The 25,087-nt window shown below is 48.1% G+C and overlaps 1 protein-coding gene across 6 annotated transcripts in view; it reads left to right on the top strand.

Annotated features, from left to right (window-relative positions):
• Eefsec (eukaryotic elongation factor, selenocysteine-tRNA-specific) overlaps window positions 1-25,087 on the top strand; it is a 189,219-nt gene that overhangs the window by 131,326 nt on the left and 32,806 nt on the right. For 3 of the 6 annotated variants that reach the window (NR_149744.1, NM_023060.3, XM_030255538.1), the window contains one exon: window positions 16,991-17,650. The exons of 1 other annotated variant lie outside the window; for it this stretch is intronic. Coding sequence is in view for 4 of the 5 variants with exons in the window: in NM_023060.3 (NP_075547.1) it covers window positions 16,991-17,650 (660 nt within the window). In the remaining variant the exon portion in view is untranslated. Of the gene's footprint in view, window positions 1-2,418; window positions 2,523-16,990; window positions 17,651-25,087 lie in introns of all 6 variants that reach the window. 2 more of the 6 variants (XM_030255537.1, XM_030255536.1) reach the window with 2 other exon arrangements.

Genomic DNA, 25,087 nt, shown 5'->3' with positions numbered 1-25,087 from the left:
AAGCAATGCACACCTACTTACTGGACAAAATATGGGGAGGTGTAAGGAAGAATATTACCCAGACGTTCAACATGCACCATTGTGTTAATGTCTTGTTTGCATAGCAAGGCTCACTGGGCTCAATTTTTACTTAATATCCTATTTCCTTTCTCTCTCCTACCCGCCCTCCCCGGGCTTTTTCTGAGTCAGGGTTTCACTGTAAAGCCCCAGCTGTCCTAGAACTAGCTTTGTAGGCCAGACTGGCCTCAGACTCAGATATTTGCCTGCCTCTGCCTCCTGAGTGCTGGCTGGGATTAAAGGCATGCACCACCACCGCCTGGCTTAATATCTTAATTCAGACACATTTCAATACCATTGTTTTGAGTTCCCATGTTCTTGACAGCTCTTGGCCAGTTGCTACTTTATTGGTCACATGATATTATGTTTATATGTTTTCTTTATTAAGATTCTCAAAATAATTTTAACTGGACAACTGACACCTGAGATACATTTTTTTAAAGATTTATTTATTTATTATATGTAAGTACACTGTAGCTGTCTTCAGACACACCAGAAGAGGGAGTCAGATCTCATTACGGATGGTTGTGAGCCACCATGTGGTTGCTGGGATTTGAACTCAGGACCTTTGGAAGAGCAGTCAGGTGCTCTTACCTGCTGAGCCATCTCACCAGCCCCTGAGATACATTTTTATTGTGACTCTGTGCACTGCCAGGAAGGATAGTGTCTTTGATCACATCCTACTTCTTGTCTAGCACAAGGCCATGCACACATACATTTCATATAGCAAGTATGTTGTCAATCTTTCATGTACCTGTGCCCACACACTCTGGCTTCTCTGGCCCTGCAGGGCTTGACTTCTCAGAAGGAGCCAAATCTGCCACAGCCTCCCTTATGATTCACGTGAAGATTGCTTGGCATTTATGCTGCACAGCTTCTTTCCATGTATAGTGTAGTCTGGGGTGACTCTAGCTTTCTAAAGAACTGTCACGTGTGCTTACTGTCTGGAGACCCATAGCCACTGGGGGGTGAGAGGGGGGTAAGGAGCCTGCCTGGAGCCTAGTGGAGCTCGGGTGCAGAAGACCCAGGGTGAGAGCCAACAGGCGGGGCTGCTGCTTGGTCCGCCAGCGTCCTTTCACTGGGGCACAGGCCTCCCTCAGCGCTGTGTGGTGCCATCATTTTCCCCTCCCATGACATACGACAGCAGGGAGTTGAGTGGTTTGTTTCATCTCTTCTTAAGAAAAAGTTAAATTTATAATCCCAGTCTCGACCTTCCTTGTAACTCATGTGCTCATCCTGTTAGCTGGTTTAATATATGGCACCACTATTTCATTAAACAACATACAGGAATAATTAGTTCAGCAACGATGCCTCAGAACAAAAGCCCTTGATTTAGTTTAACTTTATAAGTTGTTCTCTTTTGATGTGCAAGAACACATCTGGGGTCTTAAAGAAAGCAGAAAGAAAAATAGGAGCCGTTTTGTTAGGCTGGGTTAGGGTTTCTGAGCTCAACCAGTAACCCTTTGGTACCAGACCTCCCAAGCCAGCATGAGACCTGAGGGGAGGGCATGAAGTGTGGAGACAACAGGCAGGACTGTCTGCTGTGGACCTCGGAGCACAGAGTCCCTTTCTAACTGTGTCCCCCACATTTTCCTCCACCCTGCAGCAGTCCTCAGAGTCCCTTGGAGTTTGCTGCTGTGCATAGTGAGGCAGGCCAGGAAGGGAATGGACCCCACTTGTAGGACACTCTCTGTAGCCCACTGGGTACTCTGGGTTTGTCTTTTAAATATTTCTCACTCAGATGGCATCTCATGCCTGTCAGTTAGGGTTGAGGACAGCCTAATTCTTGTTGAACCTGTAGATTCATCCTTTGGAAGAGCAACCAGTGTTCTTAACCACTTTGGGGATGGTGTTGCAAAACTCCTAACTGAGCTGGGTGGAGTAAACACCATTCTCTGGCCGCCATAAGCATAGACATCTTGGAGGCACATGATCCCTGAACACTGGCTACCTGCAGGTAGGGAGACCAGACCCTGCATTAGCCTCCAGCACTTAACAGCTATGTAGCTGTGAGCCTCGTGCTGGGCATGCATGAAGTCTGTGTTACCCTCCCATGAAGGACTTCTAGGAGTCAGGTGCTTAGCAGGGGCCTTACCAGAACTAAGAACATAGGTTATTCAGTGGCAAGCACTGTCCCTTCCAAAGGTTAGTCAGGGCATACTTCCCAGACTCCATCCACTCCCTTTTAGTTTTGACAGCTGAAGTGATTCTTCCATCTGTGGTTTCTAGTCTCTCGGACCCCAGGTTCTATGGTAGGCTGAAGGGCATTTAGGTCTGTCGGTGGCTGGCTGCTTTCATCCACCCTTTCAGGACAGTCTCTTATGCTCTGTTCTATTTCCTCTTCCCCAACCTTGTGCCCAGGACAGGAGAAGCAAGCTGCTACTCAGCTCCTTCTGCTTGCAGAATCCAGATAGAAGTACCAAGACCTGGAGAGATGGCTGCTCTTCCAAAGGATGAATCCACAGGTTCAATTCCCAGCATCCACATGGCAGCTAATGACTGTCTATTACTTCAGTTCTAAGGGGTTTGGCACCCTCACTCAGACTCACATACATGCAAAAAATACCAAAGCACATAAAATAAATTTTAAAAAAGGAGTGCCAAGCCCCAGTATGAATTTGACCCAAGTATCTAGGTAGGAAGCTCAGACCAATCAGTTCCCTTTGTCTGTGTTATCTGTCACCAGTGATGAACCTCACCTTTGACATCACTTCATATCCTAGCCCTTTCCAAATAATGCGTGTAGCACCGGCAGCAAATGCAGCCGACCAGGAGAATGTGTCCTGGGCAAACAGCCTGCAGACATCACGCTAACAGAGGGAGAGAGGCTATGCTTATCCTGCTGTGTGTGAGAAAGCAAGCTCTAAAGAGATGAAATGGAACACCCTATGTTCAGGCCTGGACACCGTCTACACCAGATCTGTGGGAGCTTCATGTCTCTGCTCCTTTTGCTGCTTGGCATCTGTCCTCAGGCATCAGAAAGGGAAGCCTGAAACTTGCTCATACATTTTCACCTGGGTCACGTGTCCATGTTGACTCTCATTTGTGTACTGTTTCTGAAACCCTGGCCCCTCTGACCATCTTGCCTCTTTCTATGGCTGCCACCCCTCAAGGCTATATGCACCAGGCTAGCAGTTAGGAACCAACTCGGCCTGCCCAGCTGCCTTGCTGGGGACAGCAGCCTGCAGAGGCCCCTTGTAATCTCTCTATCCACAGCCCTCATTTTAATTTGCAAAATTGAGCCCAGATCGAGAGCAGCAAAGCCAGGGGCGGTAAATATTCATGCCTCAGTGAGCGAGGGTGGCTCCATTACTGGTCTGAGGTTGGGAGAATTACCTGGGGATTATGTATATTCATGGGCCGATTTTTATTTGCGATAGAACATGACTCACGTTGGCCCGTGTGCTGCGCAGTCTACCCCAAACAGACTGCACAGAGCTTATGCCCTTAAGCTTCTGAAAGTCATCTGTGGATTGGCCTCTCCTCGGCTCCTAGGAGACAGTTTGGAATAACAATCACAGCAGAGCCAGCCAGGGGCTCCCTTTGAATCCGTCTTCTCTGGACCTAGGTCATCAGTGCCAGGTCATAGGTGAGACAGACAATGATGGCCATAGTGTAGGAGAAATGTGGATGTCATACCATGTAGGTACCTCTAACTACAGAGTCAATTCTTACCCATCTTTGCTTCATCTGCAAGGGCTCCGAGCTTGAGTGATGCCTAGTGAGACAGTGCAGATCTGCCCACAGCTAGGCACTGCATGTCCAGCTGTCATATTCAGGGCCTTGGGTAAGGGCAAGTACTCTGCAAAGGTCAGTGAACTACAGATGGGGGAGTCTTTATTGAAAATCTATATGTTACCTATATATTTTTAATTTTTAAATTTGTTTTTCTTGTATGTGTATGAGTGCTTTATCTACATGAATGTATGTGTACCACATGTGTGCCTAATGCATGAGGAGACCAGAAGATGGCATCAGATTGATGGAGTTACAAACAATTATGAGATACCATATAGGTATTAAGAACCAAACCTGGGACCTCTTCAAGAACAGAAGTGCCCTCAACCACTGAGCCATCTTTCCCTGTGTGTGTGTGTGTGTGTGTGTGTGTGTGTATTCAAATCCCACACTATTTCACATTGATCATCTCAGTCTTATAGGTGTCTAATGGGATTGGTACCTTTTCCATTTAAGGAAATGGAGAGAGAAACTCCTTTGTTCAATGTCATGTAGTTACTGTAACCTAGTGTCAAATCCCACAAGCCAGACTCCAAGGCCTGCTGTCAATTATATGTGCCTCTACATCAAACCATTACTGCACAGAGAACATACCCAGCCACCTTGTGGATGTGCAGAGAGAGAGGTGACCTAGAGCAGCACTCATCCTCAGGGCCCTTATAGAACATGCAAGTGAAGCGAGAGCCAGTCTACCCTGTATAGGGGCTAGTGGCTGGAGTCAGCCCAGTGGATCTTTGCCTCCATTCCACCATTGCTGATCTGGGTGACCTTGGGTTATTCACCCTACCTCCCTGGGTTCATTTGATCACTGTACACTATGGGGCATAGTGAAGCTGCCAGGTAGAATTTTTATAAAGTTTTACGAGCTTGCCAGAGTTGCACCTAGTGCAGTTGTAGGGCAAGAATGGGGGTAGCAGTGGCCACTATGACAGAAACAAGTGCCAGGCAAGTGGGGGTGGGGTGCTGGATAAAGGGCCCTGCTTGTTATGGGTGGACACTGGCTGAGCTCCCTTCAGCATGACACCCCTGTGGGTCCTTGTGTGCTAGGATTACTTGTGTTCTCTAAGTATGAGTGGACCAGATCATCTGGAGCAGCCTGGAGTGATGAGAGGAGAACCAGGTGATGGTGGCTAACTCCTCGGTGCCTTCACAAGTCTCTGTCTACTGCTCTTATCCTAGAGTGATCCTGGGCAGCAATTCTCTCTCCCATGTTGGCCTCACAGACCTCCAGCTCTAGGGTTTCCTACATTGCCTGCTTCCTGATCTCCACTGCAAAAGCCTTCCCAGAAACCTTTGCTTACTCAGTCCTTGTTTGGGCATCACCCACTGGGTGCTGACTAGCTGTCCTACTGATCTCTGCTGGTACCCTGCAGTGTGCCATGCCATACCAGAGATAAACTTCTCATGGATCTCTGTGCTAAAAGTAATGAGGGGGCATGGAGGCCTGAGTGGACCTAAATGTTAAGGGAGAAAAGCAAAGAGCCACCGGCAGAGAGAGATGGGTCGGGGGGTGGGGGGGGGGGGGAGAGAGAGAGAGAGAGAGAGAGAGAGAGAGAGAGAGAGAGAGAAGAAAAGCAGGGGTCCCTGACCCTTATGACCTGCTGAGGACACAAGGCAATGGTCTACAGGGGCTGAGATTTTCCTCTTGAGCCTGGAAACCTGACAAAGTTTCATGCCTGCCTCCCTCCCACCCCACTCCCACCCCATGACCTAACAGAGCCTACCTCAGCCACCAACCACACTGGTTAGCATGTGACCAGATATGTCCTGCCCAGGAGTAAGGTGGTGAGCACCAGAAAGCATGCAGAGCCATGGCTGCTTGAGCAGGGATGGTTTGAGCCTTGCTGGACCTGCCTCTGCAGAGCCAGGTGATCTTCTTGAGTTTAAAACTAAGACATTGAGTTGTGTTTGTTTTGTGATAGATTTGCTATATAGCCCCTGATGGTCTTTAATTTAAGATCTCTCTGCCATAGCCTCCTGGGTGCTTAGGGAGTGCAGGCACAGGCCTGCACCCCCTGCTTTAAATGTACTCCTTAAACGTTTTTCATTCTGATACTGCACTTGGAAAATGCATGAGAATAGACAGATAGAAGGAAAGTGTCCTCAGTACCTGGTCCCTTGGTGATGTGTGTCTCAGTCCACAGCTGGTCTTTCCATTCCAGCTAGACAGCTCTGGCCTTCACTTTATAATTAGAAAAAAACCTTGAACCAGGAAAAAACTGATGGAGAGAAGAATCAGTATTTCCTATGGTTAGACAAGCTGGGCCATCCCTCTTAATTCCTGTAGTCTACAGGTGCTGCAATTTTTCTTTTAGGCCTGAAAACCTGGCAAAGGTTTAGGCCCTTAAGGTGGGCCTAAGTCAGGGTACTACTATATACCCAAGTACACAATCTCTGAAGGCACTGGCGAAAGGAGAAGGGAGGCAACACCTTTTTCTTTAGTTCTGGAGTCAAACATGTGAGCCCCACTAATAGCATCTGTTTTGTCCAAGATGTAGAGTGGAGCCTGTCTGCCTTGTCAGAAGCACTCTGGTCCAATGGATACCGTCTTTGCAACTAGGTGTGAGTGGGTTAGAACCCCTGTCAGCCGCTTTCCACCAAGTGGTCTAGGGTAATGACTTGGCTTTGGTTTCTGTTTGTCAAATGGTGGTAAAGGCTAGAGGGTAATAGCAGGGCCTGGCTTCCCTGTAGGGCATTGGACTGAGGAAGAGACTTGTAGAGGGCTTTTGTCACCTCATACACCAGTTTTAGATAGCACATTCTTGCAGCATGCTGGGGTGGACTTTGTTTCTCTTTTAACCTAGAGTTTTTAAAAACCTTTATTCCAGTTGTCAAAGCTATGCATGCTTACTTTAAGAAATTGTTAGGAAGTATAAGGAAACCAGAAAAGACAACACACACACACACACACACACACACACACACACACACACACACACACACGCACGCACGCACGCACGCACGCACGTACACGCACACCACACTTACTTACAGGGAAGCATCTCTCCATGCTAACACAATTTCCTAGTATAAGTGACATTTTATTCTCTGTCCTGTTTATCTGTCTCTCTGTTGCTTGGGTGTCTCCATCTTTTGGTGATCATAAACAGTGAGGTAAATTTTAGTGAGCCATCATCCTTGCCTTTTGGAAAGTTTCTAAGAGGTAGGGTGCTTGGGCATCAAATGGAGGCATAGTGAGAACTTTGCAGAGGGGTTGGGCCAATGTTATCCCTGATGGAGACAGGAGACCCAGGATTTTGTCTCCTGGTGACTGCAACGAGGAGCATGCCCCTGTTGCAGGGCACATTGGTGCAGCGACAGTCCATACATATTTGGGTTGAGTGCCCAATTCTTGGACCTGGACTGAGTGTTCTCTGCTGGCGTGCTGACCAGAGGAACCCTGCTTGCGGTAAAGCGGTATTTCCATTATCTGGACATTGGTGGACAGATGACACTTTCTTTTATCCACTTAAAAGAAAACATGGGGCTGAGTATGAATCTGTCCTAGACCTACAAGTCACCTTTCATAGCAGTCGGGGTGTGACTGCTCTCAGGAGGCCCAATAGTGTCAGCCAATGAGACAAATAAAGACATTGTCTTGTTGCTCCTTCTGTTTCTCTGTCTTCATCACCCCGTTTTCACTTCAGCTCCTGTCATTGACCTAGATCCACCAAGGAGTGGGCCTGGGTTCTCCTGCCTGGGCTTGTTGTGTATGGTCAAGATGGATGCTAGCAGTGGGATGCGCTGGGAGACACTACTCCCTCCAACTGTGTTGTGTCATGGTATCTGCTCCATCAGTCAAGCCTAGTGGATTACTAAGCACAAATGCCAGAGAAGAGATGAGGCCAGTGCTGCCCAGTGCTCCCATCTGCACAGGGAGACCACCAATTTCGGTATGCCACACCTTGTGCCACAGACTCTAAGGTCAAGGCAGGAGGCATGAGCACCAGTGTGGTAAGCAGTGCAGCCTCTCAGCTACAGGGAGGCTGTGGGATGATGGTGTAGAGGACAGAGGAGGGCTTGACCCTGCCAGGACACAGGCCTGGGACACGTTGTAACCATGCATGGTGTGAATGTCTGATGCCTGGTTGTGACACTTGCAGCCTGTATGGCAGGGGAACTGGAGTCTGGGAGACTCATGGGAGTGCGCTTAATGCTGGACTTTGATGAAGAACAGGATAGTCCAAGAACTGGGGGACCCCTCCTGTCCACCTAAGATTAAAACCCACATGTTGTTCCTCACCAAGGCCCAGGGATCCAGATGTGGCCACCCTTGCTGTTCCATTATGCAGTGGGCCTCTAGCCACCAAGAGGACAGCTGGTCTCCTCAGCTTGCCTTGTATGGATTCCATACTCCAAACCCAGCAGTCACTTAAAAACAAAGCACAGTTTCATGGAAGACATAAGAATCTAATGTTGATGTAATTCAGTTTAAAGTTTTATGGGATGACAAATACTAGGAGTGGCTTGGAGGAGGAAGAAGGCTTCCTGGAAGGCCCCTTGTCACTTTTACAGTTCCCCTTTGTTATAGCCACGGGGGAAGGCTAATGGGAAGAGTGAATTTGTGAAGTTGACATGGAGGGCCATGAAATGTGCCATCCCAGAGGTCAGGGATCAGTGCCCTGCAAAGTAAATGTATTCATTTTAGGAGCTGGTGTCCAGCATGGAGCAGCATGTCCCAGGAGGCAGCAGTACAAAGGCATAGTAGAAGTTACAGCTCTTGAAAGGGTCTCCTGAGGTGGATGTTGGAGTCATTTGTATATGGAGTGAGGAGGGTAGAGAGAGCTGAGCAGAGGAGGAGAATTGTTGTGGGCCCAGATAATAATAGCCAGTGCTCAAAGACCTGGCGCCCAGTGAAACTGAAACCAATCCGAGTGAGCAAAGTAGAGATGGAGCTTGGCCTGGCAGACAGGCTGAAGACCAACTGCTGCTTCCTCTGGTCTTACAGGAGGTAATGTTCCTCTTCCTCTAAGCATGGGACTCCCTGGCTCCCTCCCAGGGGACAACTAGTCTTTTATTTAAGATCTGATGGAATTTTTGCATGAAGTAGATCCCTCTAGTTAACATATCCTCTAGTTTTGTGGAGGGCCCTGGAAGAGAGAACCTAAGCCAGGTGAAAGAGTAGCCTCCACTCTCAAGAGCTTCTAGAAAAGTCCTTGGCCTCGTGCCCAGAGGCTATATGAAGCAGGGAGGGCATATTATGCACAGGCCTTCTCACCTGTCCTTCCCTTCCGTAAAGACTGAATCTGGCTCAGGAGTGCATATTCACAGAACACTGTTCTCATGTGGGTTGGTTTGTTTTTAAGCAGTTTTTATGTGTGGTACTTGGGAGTAGGACAAATGAGAAGCCTTCTGGACAGGCTTGTCCCTGGTGATGGGGTGACACATTAAGACAGCAGCAAACACTGAGTTTATCTATCAGCCTAGTAAGAGCAGCAGACCTGCAGCCCCAGGTCAGTATGTAGGAGAGAGACTTCCTTGCATTGTTGATAGGACTATAGCTGACCACTGCCAAGAGCAGTCTATGAGACCTGATAAAATCAGAAGCATACCCACTGTGCTAGAGAAACTGTGTGTGTGCAAGCTGAGGCTTGTTCATGGCAGAAGCTAGTAACCCTCATGAACATCTATGGTGGGAATAAGTGATTTGGTGGGGAGTTGGCTCAGTGCATACAGAGCTTGTAGACCTGAGTTCTGATTCCCATATACACACTGCTTGTGGCAGTGCATGTCTGTAGCTCTAGCTCCAGCTCCAGCTTCCTGAGGCTGGCAACCATTTAGCTGAATCGGTCAGCTTCAGGTTCAGTGAGAAACTGTCTTACATAAAGTGAAAAGCATTGAGGAAGACATATGATATTGACCTCTGACTTCTACAAGTGTATACCATGAACACCAAGAGAGCATATATAGATACATGCTGTTATTGTGTGTGCCCGATATGAATAGATGTCAGAAATATAATGTCAAAGAAAGAGGGTCAGTAGTAGAGTTAAACTGTGATGTCATGCCATCATATACTAACAAGTGTGTCTACTACTCAGAAACACATACATGGATGTAAATATATAAAACAGGACACAGTGAATTCATGAGGATAGTTGCTACAGGACAGTCAGGAGGGGGAATAGGATTGGGATTTTAGTCAGCTCCTGGCAGAGGAATGCAGGTGATATCACTTGATTCTCTATGGTTTTGATTGGCTTTAATTTCTCTAAAACTAACTGGTTAGAATAAATGCCCCAAACTGACCTGCATTTTGCTTCTCAGCAAGGAGCCATCAGGGAGGCCCTGGTATCCCCCGGAGGCTCATATGTGCTGTCCTCACACAGAGCCCTGAGTTTGCCTTTGTGTGTGTGTGTGTGTGTATGTGTGTGTGTGTGTGTGTGTGTGTGTGTGTGTGTGTGTGTGTGTGATGCGATTAAATGCATTAGAGGGAGGAAAATGTCTTATCTGTGCACAGCCTTGCTCAAAGAAGAGGGAGAAATAAGAGCAGCCAAATTGAAACCTTATTAAACAAAATGGGTTAGGTCTGATGGAGCCCAACCTAGACTGATCTTTAAAAGCTTATTTCATTTTTTCCCCTCTCGTCTGAGCCTCTTTGAATTGAAGTAACTGATCCTGCTGTTGTAAGCTCATTAGCGTCAGACCTGTGTGTCTCTTTTCTGCCCCGATTTACATTTTATTAAGTCACAGCAAAGTTGTGCTTGACCTCGGCCAAGGCACAGGCTCATTAACAGTGAGATTGGGTAGTCAGTCCAGTCTCCTCATAGCTGGTACCACCTCTCCAGAATCTACAGCATGTCGCAAAGTATGTTCAGCTCTGTCTGTCAGCTTCACAAGCACCTGTGGACTATGCAGAAATCTGGAGGGCTGCTCCTCAAAAGAGCATGCTAAGTTGGACTCAACTGGCAAGGGCTACCAGGGCTTAAAGCCCTCTGCATGGTGTTGCACCTCATCCTAGTCATAGTTCTGGTACTAGTTTCTAACCTTGGCAGGCCTCAGGTTCCTGACCTATGTAGTGAGACCACCATTAGCAAGCTGGAAGACTATTCCATGAGAGTTGCATGAAATACATCTGAAATTCCTTTATCTGCACACCAGCTGATGGTAAGTTATCTGAACTGTCTCCCTGAAAAATAGTGCAGCAGAGGACTGGGAGTATATTAGTCAGGGTTCTCTAGAGGAACAGAACTGATAGAATGAAATATATGTATAAACTTAATAGTAGCTTACATGCTCTGGTCCAACTGGCCCAATAATAGCTGTCTACCAATGGATGGTTCAAGAATCTAGTAGTTGCTCAGTTCAAAATCTGGATGTCCCAGCTGGTCTTCGGTATTTATACTGGAATCCTGAAGAAGTCGGCTCTAATGCGAGTGAGAGAATGAGCTTGCAGCAAGAGCAAGGTCAATCAGGCAAAGAGCAAAAGCTTCCTTCTTCCATGTCCTTATATAGGCAGCCTCCAGAAAGTGTGGCCCAGATTAAAGGTGGCTCTTCCCACCTCAAAAACTCAGGATTAAAGGTAGGTCTTCCTACTTCAAATAATTTAATTAAGAAAAATCCCTTGCAGGTGTACCCAGCCACTTAGATTGTAGTTAATTCCAGATGTAGTCAAGTTGACAACCAAGAGTAGCTATCACAGGGGATATAGCTCAGTTGGTAGAAGACCAACGTAGACTAATATTCAGCCTAATATTCATGAGGACCTGGGTTCAAGTTTCAGCACAACATGAACCAGATGTGGTGGCGCGCACACACACACACCAGATAATCCTGGCACCTGGGAGGTAGAGGCAGGATTACCAGAAGTTCAAGATCATCGTCCTCTACATAGTGAGTACAAAGCTAGACTGAGTTGCACAAGACCATCTAAAAACATGAAAAACATGAAAAAAAAAAAAGTAGTGAGAGACTCAACTCAGTTGTTCCAGGCAGTGGCATCATGCACAACCTTCAGAAAACTAAGTTGCATGAGGAGTTGCCACCCTTTGCCAGGGCAGACAGCAAGGTGGCTCAAAGTGAGATTTTAGGGGTAGGTAGGCCTGGCTGTGTCTGCTAGCACTACTGAAGCTTTCATGGCAAGTCTTTCCCATATCCTTCCTCACCCATAAGTATACCTTTGCGAGAACTTGAGTGTGGTATTTAGGAATGACCTGTCTAGAACTCTGTCCACTTCGAGTCTGTAGCCTATAGGTCAGCACCCCAACAGCTTGGTAGGGAGGGTGATCTATGCCCAGCTCCAGTGGCCTGGGTTTCTGTGATGAGACTGAGTGTCAGGCCTGCCTTGCAGCCCTGGCATTTATTGGCTCAAGTCTCAGTCTGTTTGCTCTGTGACCTTGGAGACATCACAAACCTCTGTTTCTTCATCCATAAAATTGAATGTAAAAATATTGACCTGCCCCGTAGGGTTTTTATGTAGAAGAACTGACCCAAATGATAGTAAAGCCTCTTTGTTAATCAGAAAAGACCAAAGTGCTTAGCAAGCACAAACTTGAGTTTTAGAATATTGTTTGCCTGCTTGCTATATTCCTCCTCCCTCTGCATCCTCCCTGAGTTTACACCTTATTTTCTCAGCAGGACTGAGATCAGGGCACAGCAATATCCCAGCCCTATTAGCCTGTGGGCAGTTCTGACTGCTCACCAGAGAAGCAGGGCAGGACCAACCACAGAAGGGGCCATGGTAAGGCTATGCTGTGCCCATCTAAAAAGTGAGGGTGATGTTCTTGGGGAGAGAGGTATAGCTATGTGAACATGGGGAGAAGGAAGGAGCCTACACATTTCATCTAAGATCTGGAAATGAGAGCAACCATTTTCAGACAATGAAGCCTAAGAAGCTTTTTGGGTTTGTTGAGGCCAGGCCATTATGGGTGGGATGGGGTGGGGTGGGATGGGACTCTGTCGTCTAATACTGGCCTCTCTTCTCTAGGATTCTACTGCGAGGCCATTGGCTATGTGACACTGAGACCTTTCCTGAGTTCAGAGCCTCTGTTCCCAAACAACACAAGATAGGTCTTCCACTGGAGACCTGCAATGTGTCCTTGATCCCTATGTCTTCCTCATCCTAACATAGATTCTGAAGCTAGGTGTGATGGCACATACCTGTAATGTTGGGAGATAGAAGCTAGAGAGTCAGGAGTTCAGAACGTGAGGCCTTGTCTCAAAAATACACTAACGACAACAAAAATAGAACGGCCTCTGAGGATCTTCTGTGGCCAGTTTCCCTCTGTCCTGCTTCATTTCTCTTCCATCGGTAGCCAAAGTATTCCTTTAAAGATGCACACAGGTCAGGCATGGGGGACACATCCATAATCCTTGCACTCAAGAGGCTAAGGCAGGAAAACCTCGAGTTCAGGGCCACCCTGGGCTATATAACAAAATTCCGATTCAGAAAACAAACTCAAAGGCATCTTCCCAGGCTCATCACTGGTTTGTCCCTCTGACATGGTAGAGGTCTTCGTCTACAGCCTTAGACCCCAAACAAACCCCTAGCAGCCTGTACACTTTTAGCTTCTCAAAGAACCAGGCTCTCCTTACAGGAACCTTAGGTTTGCTCTGCCCCAACTGCTGGGTCTCCTATGCATGGTACTTCTTCCTCCTGGTCCCAACTCAGTGCTACCTCCTCAGGAATGCTGGCTACTCTCCTAGAGCCTACTTTGTTTTCTCTCACTGCACTTCCCCACAGTTGTGCAATTAACATTTATTAGTTGTAGATTGAGCTATTGTTCCCATCTCCAGGTAGCAGACCCCATAGACCCAATGCTGCTGGTTTCTTGGACCTGGAATTTCATGTGAGCAATACATGACAGACATGCTAAGTGATAGACATGTGCTGGCTCCGCCCACCTGCATCTGTGAGGAATGTTCAGTGGTCCTTGAGTGAGTGGCTAGAGTCTCACAAAACTAGAAAGGGAACAAATGGAAGGAGAGCCGATTCTGTACTTTTAGTGTCTAGGTCAGCCCTCTATTCTTAGCCTCCCTGGGTGGAATGCAAGCTCACTGACGACTGGTGATACTGTGTGCATGTGCCCTGAAGAGCCAGAGTAGCAGCATGCCGCCTGTTCCCATCTTTATCTGCTTCACAATTTCCTGTGTCGGCCCTTGGAATCTTGATCTTCAGTTATTTGCCTCTCTGCTCTTCTGCCCTCGCAAAGCATTCTTTATTATTTCAGTCCTGAGAACATGAGCCCGTTGAAAGGAGAGCATGCTGTGAGAGAAGTCCGCCTGGTGCTGGGTGGGGACAACAAGCCCCCAGCCATCTCTGTGAAGAAGCTTTAATCAAGCCTAGATAGGTCTGGAGTCTCAGCAGGGTGTGCTGTGGTTACAAGGGGCAGTCCATCTCTTCAGGTGGGCTGGATGCATGCTGACCTGTGGGGTATTAGGGTGCTGGCACTGAGGGTGCAGCAAGACCTCAAGTAGATCACACCTACAGCCCACATCTGAATTAGAAATGGAGACACCCAGATCTGACTGGCAAACACTAAGAAATCTGGCAATGCCAGACTATAAAGATGTACTGCAGCTAGGATCATACCCTGATGGTAGAAGTATATTTCTGTGCTTAGCAGAACTGAACCCTCACTTCTGAAATCTTCGAGTTTTGCTCCGGGATCTGAATCCTTGAGAGGCCACCTTGCATATAGGTGCCTGGTGAGATCCTTGTGAGAGGAGAGACTTATCTCAGCACTTCTAGCAACGACAGCAAGCACTTTAGACATACTTAGCTCAGGCAGTCCCAGCCAGTGATCTGCAGGTCCCTATCCCTCAGGTACCTGAGGCATATGTAGGCATTCTCAGTAACCTCTATAAAGGGTACTCCCTCAAAAAGCACAGCCACTCACATAAGGCAGTGCAGTCAGCAACTACTACTGCACGGGTTGTACATCTATATACAGTCATACATGTGTGGAAAAAGAGGGGAAATACTGAGCACCAAATTCTAGATAGCGGGTCCTGCACTACCGCATGCAGCATGCTTGCAGGGACTATACAGTAAGATCCAGGACTGGTGACATTGGAGTTCTGGAGGGACAGTCATTGATAGGCTTGCAGGTGGGTACTCACTGCCTTGAGAGTTAAGCTACCTTGCAGAAGTGGTGATTGCCCCGTAAAGCAGGAACAAGATCAGAGTATGCACCTTGGTATGCATGTAGGAGAGACCTTCCCATAGTGCCCTGGGTGCTCAGGTCAAGATAGCAAGACTTTGTCAAGAGGAAGAAACCTAAGCAGGAAGCAAATCCTGGCAAACCACAGGGAGGTTCAGAATCACTGTGTGGAGGACTTACTTCAGAGGCCTCTAGATGTAGCTCATGGCTTAAAGGGAGTTGAGCATGTGGGATGTGGAGGCTGTACAACTGGGCTGTATGGAGAGTTTCACTGAAGGTGCGGGGAGGGGCACCTTTTCCAGAGTACTTACCAGGTGGCTACGGTCTGAGCACTGTGGCAGCCTACCCATGTAAAGGGGCCCTTAGTTGACAAAAGGTCCTTCTTAGTGCTGAAGCTGAAAAGAAGGGGAAGAAAGTCATAAGCCAGGAGCCCAGGTGAGGCTGTGACATACTTTCCTCCTGGGATCTTCAGGGTAGAGCACTGCCCCTGGGAGTGGAGATGTTCTGTGAGCTTACAGCCTCAGCACCCTGCCCCCATCACCCACTGCCTCCTGGGCCACCTCAGAGAAGGCTTGCATTTGCCTTTGATTGATGTGAGCGGCAGCTTTTGACACTGCTTCTCACTTTCTCTGCCCTCTGACCCTGTGGGTGGGGAGTCAATGATCTTTAAACAAACACTTGAGTTTGATACTCTGGTGAAAGGCTCTGGGCCAGAGTGCCACCAGTGCAGCAGTTACCCTCTATCCAGGAGGAAAAGTGTGGACGCCCACCTCCAGCCTTGATGACAGGGTTGCTGGTAGCTGAATCACAAAAATCTAGGCTCATTCTATTCCTTTTGCTGGGTTTTCTGAAATGGGTTTCATGTACTCTGCTTTGTTCAACAGAAAGTGTTTGATGGCACCTCATGAATGTGGCTTAGGAGGTATGCCCACCATCTTGGGCTCTGATGTGTCTGCTCCTGATTTGCAGGCTGTGAAGGCAGAAGTCTGCTCTGTATGGAGTCAGTGTTACCTTTCAGAAACTGAGATAAGATCTTATTGCCCCTTCCGGTGACTCCAGGCAGGCCCCTGTATATACATGGCGCCTAGGCCTTGACCTTTGGCCTCCAGGAGCCCTCCTGCCTCTTTATTGACTGCTTAGCCTCACAGACAGCACCATCTCTGGGCCTGGCCCTTACTGATGTCTCTGCCTAAAGCTATTTTGCTCTGGATCTTTATAGGCCTCAGCTCAGGGGCTGCTTCTGTAGTGCTCCTCTGCTTGCCTGTGCAAAAAAAAAAAAAAACAGAGTTTGCCCAACTGTAGGCCTTGTCATGTGTCTCATGTTTCATGCACCTACATTGTAGAATTGTGTTTTGGTAAATATCAACACATTTTTATATGCTAGTTTATGTTATATAAAATAACATTGATATAGCTGTGTGACCTGTGTAGATCATTTTCCTTGTTTCTAAATATTGAGCTCTTTGAACAGAGCTAGCTCTAGTCCATCTCCTGAAATAGAGGCTGACACATAGTAGGCACAGAGACCATGTAGAATAACTGGAGGAAGACCCTTCTTAGAGAGCCCTCAGCCTTGGCAGGCAGACACAAGCTAGACAGTGGGAGTTTTATGTGTGAGGAGAGGTAGAGACCAGCCCCTCAGGAATCAAGAACAAGTCCTGCCCCTAGTCACAGACTCTATAGCCTTGCATCGGACCTAAGCCTTCAATGTAAGTGGCACACTGGTAGGCTGAGGAGCGGGATGTCAAGGCTACACAGAGGGCTAGAATGTGCTGGAATGGCTGATGAAGGGTGTATAATCTGGGTAAGTCAGCTTCTAGAGACAGAGGGAACTGAGGTGACCACTGTTCTTGTGCTGGCATAGGGATAAGATTTGAAAAGTGGTCTAGTGTTACATCCTAGGCCTTGGCTCTTTGGGATACTTCTTTCTTTGCCCACAGAGGGCTGACTGAACCCTGGCCTCCATTCTCCTGTTTGCCTGGACCTCTACTAGGGCTGGGGGAGGTGGATGTTAGGGCTACAGAGGAAGAATGACCTCAGCCCCAGCTGCAAGACTTAAGGGTTCACATGTTCTCCCTCTTGCTCCTGCTCAGGTGGTGAAGAAAGTGAAGTCCATGCAGATGTTCCATACACCCGTCACCTCTGCCATGCAGGGGGACCGACTGGGCATCTGTGTCACCCAGTTTGACCCCAAGCTGTTGGAGCGTGGGCTGGTATGTGCACCCGAGTCTCTGCACACTGTTCACGCAGCCCTCATCTCTGTGGAGAAGATCCCTTACTTCCGAGGACCCCTGCAGACCAAGGCCAAGTTCCATATCACCGTTGGCCATGAGACAGTCATGGGTCGCACGCTGTTCTTCAGCCCTGCTCCTGACAGCTTTGACTTGGAGCCCGTGCTAGATTCCTTCGACCTTTCCCGAGAGTACCTCTTCCAAGAGCAGTACCTGTGCAAGGATTCCATGCCCACAGCCACAGAAGGTGATGACGAGGCGGACCCCAAAGCCGGCCACGCCCCAGGGGGCCACTGCCCCCGGCAGCAGTGGGCCCTGGTAGAGTTTGAGAAGCCAGTCACCTGCCCCCGACTCTGCTTGGTGATTGGCTCCAGACTAGATGCCGACATTCACACCAACACATGCCGGCTGGCCTTCCATGGTGTCTTGCTGCAAGGGCTGGAGGACAAGAACTACATTGAGAGCTTCCTGCCAGCACTGAGGGTTTACAAGCTGAAGCACAAGCATGGCCTTGTGGAGCGGGTAAGCACAGCCCTTGGGTTTTTTTCCTCTCCTTGCTCAGTACTAGGCCCACAGGCTGGGCTGGGAACAGAGTCAAATGTCCTCAGGTTTCAGAGTAGATAAGTTAAGGCCAGGGTACAAAGCAGCCTGAGTCTTTCCCATCATGCCCTCATAGAGTTGGACTATAGCTAGATTCTCCAAGTTAGCAGACTAGCTTCTCCCGAGGCCTCCTGCCTTTGCTAGGCCCAGTGTTTCATGCCACTGGATCCTGCCAGGCCCAGACAAGGTTCTCATAACCAGTGGGGGGTACCTGGGACAGTCCAGGTCCACTTCACCTACAGGGTAGGAAAGGGCTTGTGGGTTCAGAGATACAAGGAATAAGGAAAAAAATACCAGAAAAGTCACTGGCCATCTGGGCACATTGGAGTCACTTTGACTGGACAAAGCTCTGAGATGCTGTCCTGTCACTGGAGTCTGCACAATGTGGTATCTTTCCTGAACTGTTGGCACATCTTCTTGTTGAATGGCAGTCCAGACCTAGAATGAAAGGTTCCTCAATGTCCAGGCCTCACTGTCTCTTCTGCCTGGCCCTCTGACTTTACCATGGAGCTTAGTAGCTGTGTGTGGTCCCAAGATGTAGCTGGGCTCCCACCAGATCAGTACAAAGACAGCTCCTCCTCCCATCTTGGTACAGCTGCTAGTACAAGGCCTGACCCAGTGACGTACAAACCTGGGACACATAGGCGTACACTCCTAGGACTCTTTTTCTAGTTCTCGGGTATTTGATAAAGCTCTCTGCCTTCTCCACCTCTCCTCCTTCATCCAGACCCACAGCTCAGGACCTTGGCCTGGGTGAGTTCCATCTACCTCAGCACAGCAGAGATGCTTCTGCAGATGGGGTGATACAGTGGGCGTTACCATTCACCCAACTTGATTTATTAGCAGCATTATAGGGTGTAATTATTCTGTAGTAAAGTATCTATCGGAGAATAATGTCTTCTTGGTATGGCTCCAGGTCTAATTGTTCTCTCTCAGGCCTGTCACTTCCTTAGAGAACTGGGAGGCACTAGTGAGGAGCAAGAAAACACACTCTGAAGTGACCCAGGCCTCCCAAGAACAACAGAAAATGTCTGGCAGCATCTTTGTCCTACCACTAGTCTGAGGCAGCCCGGGACCACCAGCCTTTTCACACTTAGTCCAGAGAGTCATCAGACCATAGACCTGCAGTCACAGGGTTAGTCCCTACATTGGCAGCCCTGAGAGCCACAGACTTCTCCAGCCACCGGGGATGGCTATTTGGTCTTAATAAACACATCCATTTGAATGTAGACAATCTTGACCTCACAGCATGAAGTGAATCTAGAACATAGCATAGTTCCCAAGTGAACAGCAAAGTTGTTCTGAAGGGTAGTTATGTTAGGCAAGTTCTCTAAGGAAATTGAATACAGAATAATAAGGAGGGAGGAAGGGAGGGAGGGAGAGACAGACAGAGACAGAGACAGAGAGAACACAAATAATGTATTGGATTGGCTTACAAGATTCAAGACTGGAGAGTCCAACAGTGGTCATATTCATGCTGGAGAGCTACAAAACTTTGTAGCTGCTAGAAGCCTCAGTACTCAGGGGACCAATGATGTAGCCCCAACTCAAGGATGAAGGCCTGAAAGGTCTCTGGAAAATCATGTTGAACAGCTGAAGAAACTGGAGCCGCCTGTCTACAGCAGAAGGGCATTGATAGACTCTCTGGCTCCAAAGAGTAGAGCTTGTACCCACAGGTGGTCTTTGCAAGGCAGAAAAGTGTCCTGAACCCCCATCCTTGGCTGTGCTGGCTGACTCCAAACATTCCTAAGTGTGCCTCTGCCAAAGAAGTTTCTGGGTGGTCAGGTCATCTTACAGAGGTTAAATCTGATATCCCTAGGCAGATCTTTACCTCATGCCCTACTATACTGGATAGACTCCGTGCACTGGCCCTATCTTAGGAACACTCAGTCAGCTCAGGCACTTGAGGTGTTCTGAGTTGCTAGTAAAGTGAAGCCCTACTTTCATAGACATGTATGGTACATGTATGATACATGTATCATATATGATACATGTATGATACATGGGATACTTCCCATCTGAGCATGGACTAATAAGCACCTTGGCCTTCTGTTTCTGCTACCTATAAAGGCATCATCTTTCATAGTCAGCTTTGCTGAGTTTCTGTGTGTATTCTAGCCCTAGATATACAGAAGGTAGCCCAAGATCATCCTCACAGTAGAGGCTGAGAATGAAATAGTAGATCATCAAAATAGTGCTAAGCATTATTCTGCAGGCAGTGCTTGGACCCTGGAGATGCTAACTCTGGGAGCACATAGTCTCTTCTGTGCTCTCCTTGCTCTGCTGTGTAGGTCAGGTGCCTGAACATATGGGTGTTCCCGAGAGTAAGTGGTACCTGAGCCCAGCCTGAGCTCTTACTCCAATTCTAGTCATCTTAAATAGGCCTATTTTCTCCAGATCCTTTTTTTTTCCCAACTGGTGCAATCAAATACATTTTAATTAACTTACCTTTGGTAAATGGCTTTCCTTGCTTAGTTAACAAATGAGCCACCCAGAAACTTTGGAACCAGCTCCATTCCCATTTTTAATTATTTTGTGTCTACAATGATGAAATACGCTATTTTAAATGTTCTTGTTTTTCTAGTCATTGTTATTCTGTGAGTTAGCAATATTGTAATGTCAGGGTATGTTGAGCTAACACATAATTATAACACACAAGGCTTTGCCAGTGGGGGCTCCATAAGATGGTTTCCCATACCCTACTGAACCTCCATGGCGTGCCATTTGAAGCCCATTTTTGTCATGTTTTTACATGAGAAGTCCACACTGCTAACCAAAATCGCTAGCACTTCAGAGGCAGAGGCAGATGGATCTCTGTGAGTTCAAGACTAGCCTGGACTACATAGCAAGTTCCAGGCCAGCCAGGACTACATAGAAAGTTTACAAAGTTTCAGTGAAGTGTGGTTTTCCACTTAAGTATAAACTGAACATGAGTTCCTTCCAAAGAGGACAGGATGAAAAGTGAAAGGCTGAGAAAACTTGCAAGCCTGTCTCAAAAGCAAAAATAAATAAATCTCCAGGGGAATGTACGGTGTGGTGGGCTGTTAGCCATCAATGTTCCTGCAATTCCAAGTCCCTGAATGTCTTGGTCAGTATCTTAAATGCTTTCTTGCCAGTAACACCCAGAAACAGTTGTGAACTGCACCTGAATATGGTTGTGCTCAAATAAATGTCCCATTAGTGAACACTAAAATTTGACTTTTACTTAGATTTCATGTATCATGAGATATTCTTTTTTAAAATGTTTTTCAGCTCATTAGACAGACAGCTATTCTTAACTAAGAAGCCATCTAAGAACAGGTCTAGGCAGAGTCTGACCCTCTGGCCAGTTTGCTGTTCCTGGTCATAGCTAAAGCTGACTTGTTCTGCTTGCTCCACAGCCCAGGAATTAGGCTATGGGGTAGGGCCTTACAGAGGTAAAGCTTCTGGAGCATCATTCAGGAGGAGGAGAAGGGGAGGTCTGAAGGCCTAGAAGCTCCCTGGAGATGCTCCACAGGCTGACCCATCTGGGCGATGACTAAAATATGGGTACAGGGGCATCGTTTAAAGGTGCACTGTTCAAATGGATAATATAAAACATGAGTTAGATTTTGATCAGAAAGAAAGAATGAGTGAAATGGAAGAGTTGGAAGAAGTGCTTATTCACAGAAGGAAAACTGGAATGAACTTGATAAATCAACACAAATAAGAAAAACAAGAATAATGCTAAAAATGATGACAGTGATTGGGGAGACAAAATTAAGAAGTACTTACCATACTAAATAAATTCCAGCTACAAAGACAGACTAGGAGATTGGTTAAAACACAAACTCCACTGATACGCTGTGTCAAAGAAGCAAAAGTAAAGAATAAAAGATGTCAGGAGACTGAGCAGGAAGACCACAGGAGTGGACAGTCACCTTTATCAGATGTGGGGCAGTGGCAGAGATATAACGAAGAGGTGGTAAGCAGCAACAGGCACAGTTACAGCCTGAACCACGCACGTTAGAAGTAAAGCTCAAAAGACAGCTAGGGTGACAAGGCTTGGTTTTCAGATGAAGTGTGCAACTTAGGTACATAGTAGTGTGGATTATAAAGTCTGACAGAAGCTATGAGTTACCAACAGTCTGTCAAAGCTGGGCAGAACCACTGGGCCCTGTCCTCAGCAAGCTACTAACGCATCAGATTTACACAAGCTGATTTAAGCTAGGGGCCAGAAAAGTGGGTCTGCCTGTGGTCCAACAGGGGCAAAAGCCCATGGAGGGGGTGGGAAACTTAGAGGCAGGAAATGAGGAACAGAATTCCACCTAAGATGGAGAAAGCACAGAAGAGTGAGGGCCTTTGAGGGTTTCAGGTCCAGGAACTGCTCAGTGACACAGAGGCCAACCAGTGCCTAACTCTGAGCTAGTGTAGAAGCTCTCAGCTGCTCTGCCACATCCTGTCATTCAAGGCCTCCTGACCCAGTCCATCTGGGTCACAAGAATCCATGGAGCCACATCTCTCCCCCATAGCAGCTTTGCTTTCCTTGCCATCCAACAAGAGGTGAGGCAGGTGCCCTTCAGCAACTGCACGCAGGACACCCTCTCTGTGTCTTCCAGCACCCACCTCCTCCCACCTACTGTGGTCCTCAACACCTGGCAGCTCACAAAGCTCCACATAAATAATGATACATGGGAGAAAGGTCCTGCCAGCTCTTACTACATAATCTCTTTAGATCTAGAACCTTTATAGAACCAGGCAATGCTGTGCACAGCACTAAAGTGGGCCCCAGGGTGTGGCAAGGAGATAAACAAACATGGAAAGTGCTGGTGCCTTGCCAGTCACAAGGCGGCCCTTGTTAAGCCCTGTGCATCGTGACCATAGTTCACATGAGCATTGTTCATGGCACACATCCCTGGGTCCAAGCTGAGTAGTGACAAGAAACTGTCCCCACTACAGAGGGGAGAAGGTCAAACCAGGCATATTGGCTACTGCAGGTCTGGCCCCATGGCGCCAACAAAAAAGGCCTCAGGCTGAACTTCAGGAGCCTGAGGCATGGACCCAACCAAGTGTAAACATACAGACGCCACCAGGAGCACTGGCCAGCTTTGAAGTCTGACCAGCACTGCCTCAGGCTCCTGGCTCTACTTAGCTCTACTGCTGATGGTTTGTTAAGCCTGCTCAGGGCCCCAGGGAACCTACCACCTGCTTCTTTCTGAGCAGGGACAGCCCAGGTTGGGGGGTGCTATGCAGGTCAACTGTAGCACCCTAACCCCTAGAGGGAGTTGCTTCCTGGCTATTCTGTCTTGCTGTTCTTGCCCATAGGCTCCCAGCCACAGGTTGGAGGCTGTGGACCCCTTGAACAGAATTGTCCCAGGAGGCAGAGATTAAGAAGGTCCACTTTGACAGGTTGCTTTCTCATGTTCTAACCTGACCATAGCCCAGCATCTCTCCTGGTTCCTTCCAGGGTCAGAGTCTGATAGCTGAAGCCAGGCTTCACTGCTTTGGAGACTGCATTCATGTCCAGAGGAAGATGCAGGGTCTGTGGGTGGACACAGTAGAAAGCTAGCTTTAGAAGCTAGGACTAAGTTAAGGCACAGTCTAGCATAACTGTAACATGTCACTCCTCAAACCCAACTCCCCTGTAAGAGTGCTGTGGTGGGGAGTTGAGACTACATGTAAGAAGGACCAAGCGGCTAGCATATGGCCAGTGCTTCATAAGATACTCACCCCCTTTTCTCTGTGGAGGGCAGCTGGCAGGGGGCTGTCACTTAGGACCTCTTTAGCCCCAGCAGTTGCCTTATTTACCCAGGAGGGACTCAGGTGATGGCTACACATATAGATCAGGTAAGGAATGTTCAGAGAGGAAGGAGGCCTTCGCCTGAAGGAGGCCTGAGAGTCTGTGGTAGGTAGAGGTGTAGGGCAGCTGTCCCAGGTAGTAGCCTGTCGTGAGGCCCGTCAGTGGCTGGCACCAGGCCTCAGGCTTTGAGCCTCTGGAGTATGTTTGATGAGATGAGATCATTGCAGGTTAACTTACTTTCCCTATATTTACACAGAGCTTACGGAGAATTTGCATGTTTCTCACAGACTTCGATACCAGGAACATTGTCTTATCCCTTGAAAAGCAGAAACCTGTGTCTTGTGTTACAGAAGCAGAGCCTGAGGTACAGCAGAGTGAATCAGCTTGCCCAGGTGCTACAGTGGTAAAGCAAGAATCAGCCCCATCCACGGGTTAGCCCGGGGCCTCTGCCTTCTACCAGGCCAGGCATTTAGGGAGGAAGAACCAGGAGATGGTGTTTTCTGGTGATGTGCAAAGAGCACAGCGTTATGGTTGTCACCATCTGTGACTTTGGGTGAACTGGAAGAGGTGTCACCTCAATAGCAGGGGGTTCCTTCCTTCCTCCTGTGATTGGAGGTCCCTGTCTTCTCCCAGGATACTGTCCAGAAGGGAAGTGGAGACTAGGGTACCCTGTGCTGTGGCATGTGGGTCTTGCCCTCCTCCCTATTGATAAGTCTTAATCACTGCATCTGGGGTTTCTGGGCATGCTAGAAGATCACCTGCTCCACATGTCCCTCCATCCCCCACTTCACCTTGACATTCACCAATACAGAGTCTGCTCTAATGGTCATTCTCCTATCAAGTCTTGATGTTCTGGCCAGTATCAGTGTGCTAATCCTAACAACCTATGTCATGAAAATACTGAAGTTTGGAGAAGTCCCCTGGCCCAGGCCATGGCGCTATAAGAGCCAGAGCCAGAACTCAAGCAACTAAAACCATTTCCATTCTGGGAACACAGAGCCCTCCCTCCTCACTATAGTGGGGAGCCTAGCTCAGCTCTCTTCATAGTGACTTCCCTTTCTGCACGGTGAACTAGTCGAAGCTTCAGAACTTGGGCAATTACCAAGCCTCATCCTGGGAACCAAGCCCTGGAAGAGAGACACGTGTAATGACATAATTATGTGCACCAGCAGCCAAGTCCCTGCTCAAAACCTGGGGACAATGGGGACTCTCCTGGCATGGCAACAAGAGTTGGACTTGGATGCACAGCTGTAACTGCTGAGGGAGCTTGATCCTTCCAGCAACCACAGGCGGATAGATGAAGCAAATTACTCATGCAAGCAGTGAAAGTCCCCACTTGAGCTATTGTGACCACTGGCCTGTGTTCACCATTGTCCCCAGGAACGGGGCCACCAGCAAACCCCACAGGCATTGACATCGTGATTGATTCAGAATACAAGCCCTCCAACTGCTCTGGCAGGGCTCTCCTTGTGGTGTGCTGGTGTCTGCTCTCTGTAGTCTCCTCTCAGTGCAAGAGCCCATGAGTTGTGTTCCTGGGCTTCTTTGACATGTCTTATATCTGGGTCAAGTGCCACACCATGGTTAGCTAGACAGGGCAGCCT

This window comes from Mus musculus, chromosome 6 (genome assembly GCF_000001635.26).
Source record: "Mus musculus strain C57BL/6J chromosome 6, GRCm38.p6 C57BL/6J".
NCBI classification, from domain to species: Eukaryota; Metazoa; Chordata; class Mammalia; order Rodentia; family Muridae; genus Mus; species Mus musculus.
This window is presented reverse-complemented; position numbering and strand designations above follow the sequence as displayed.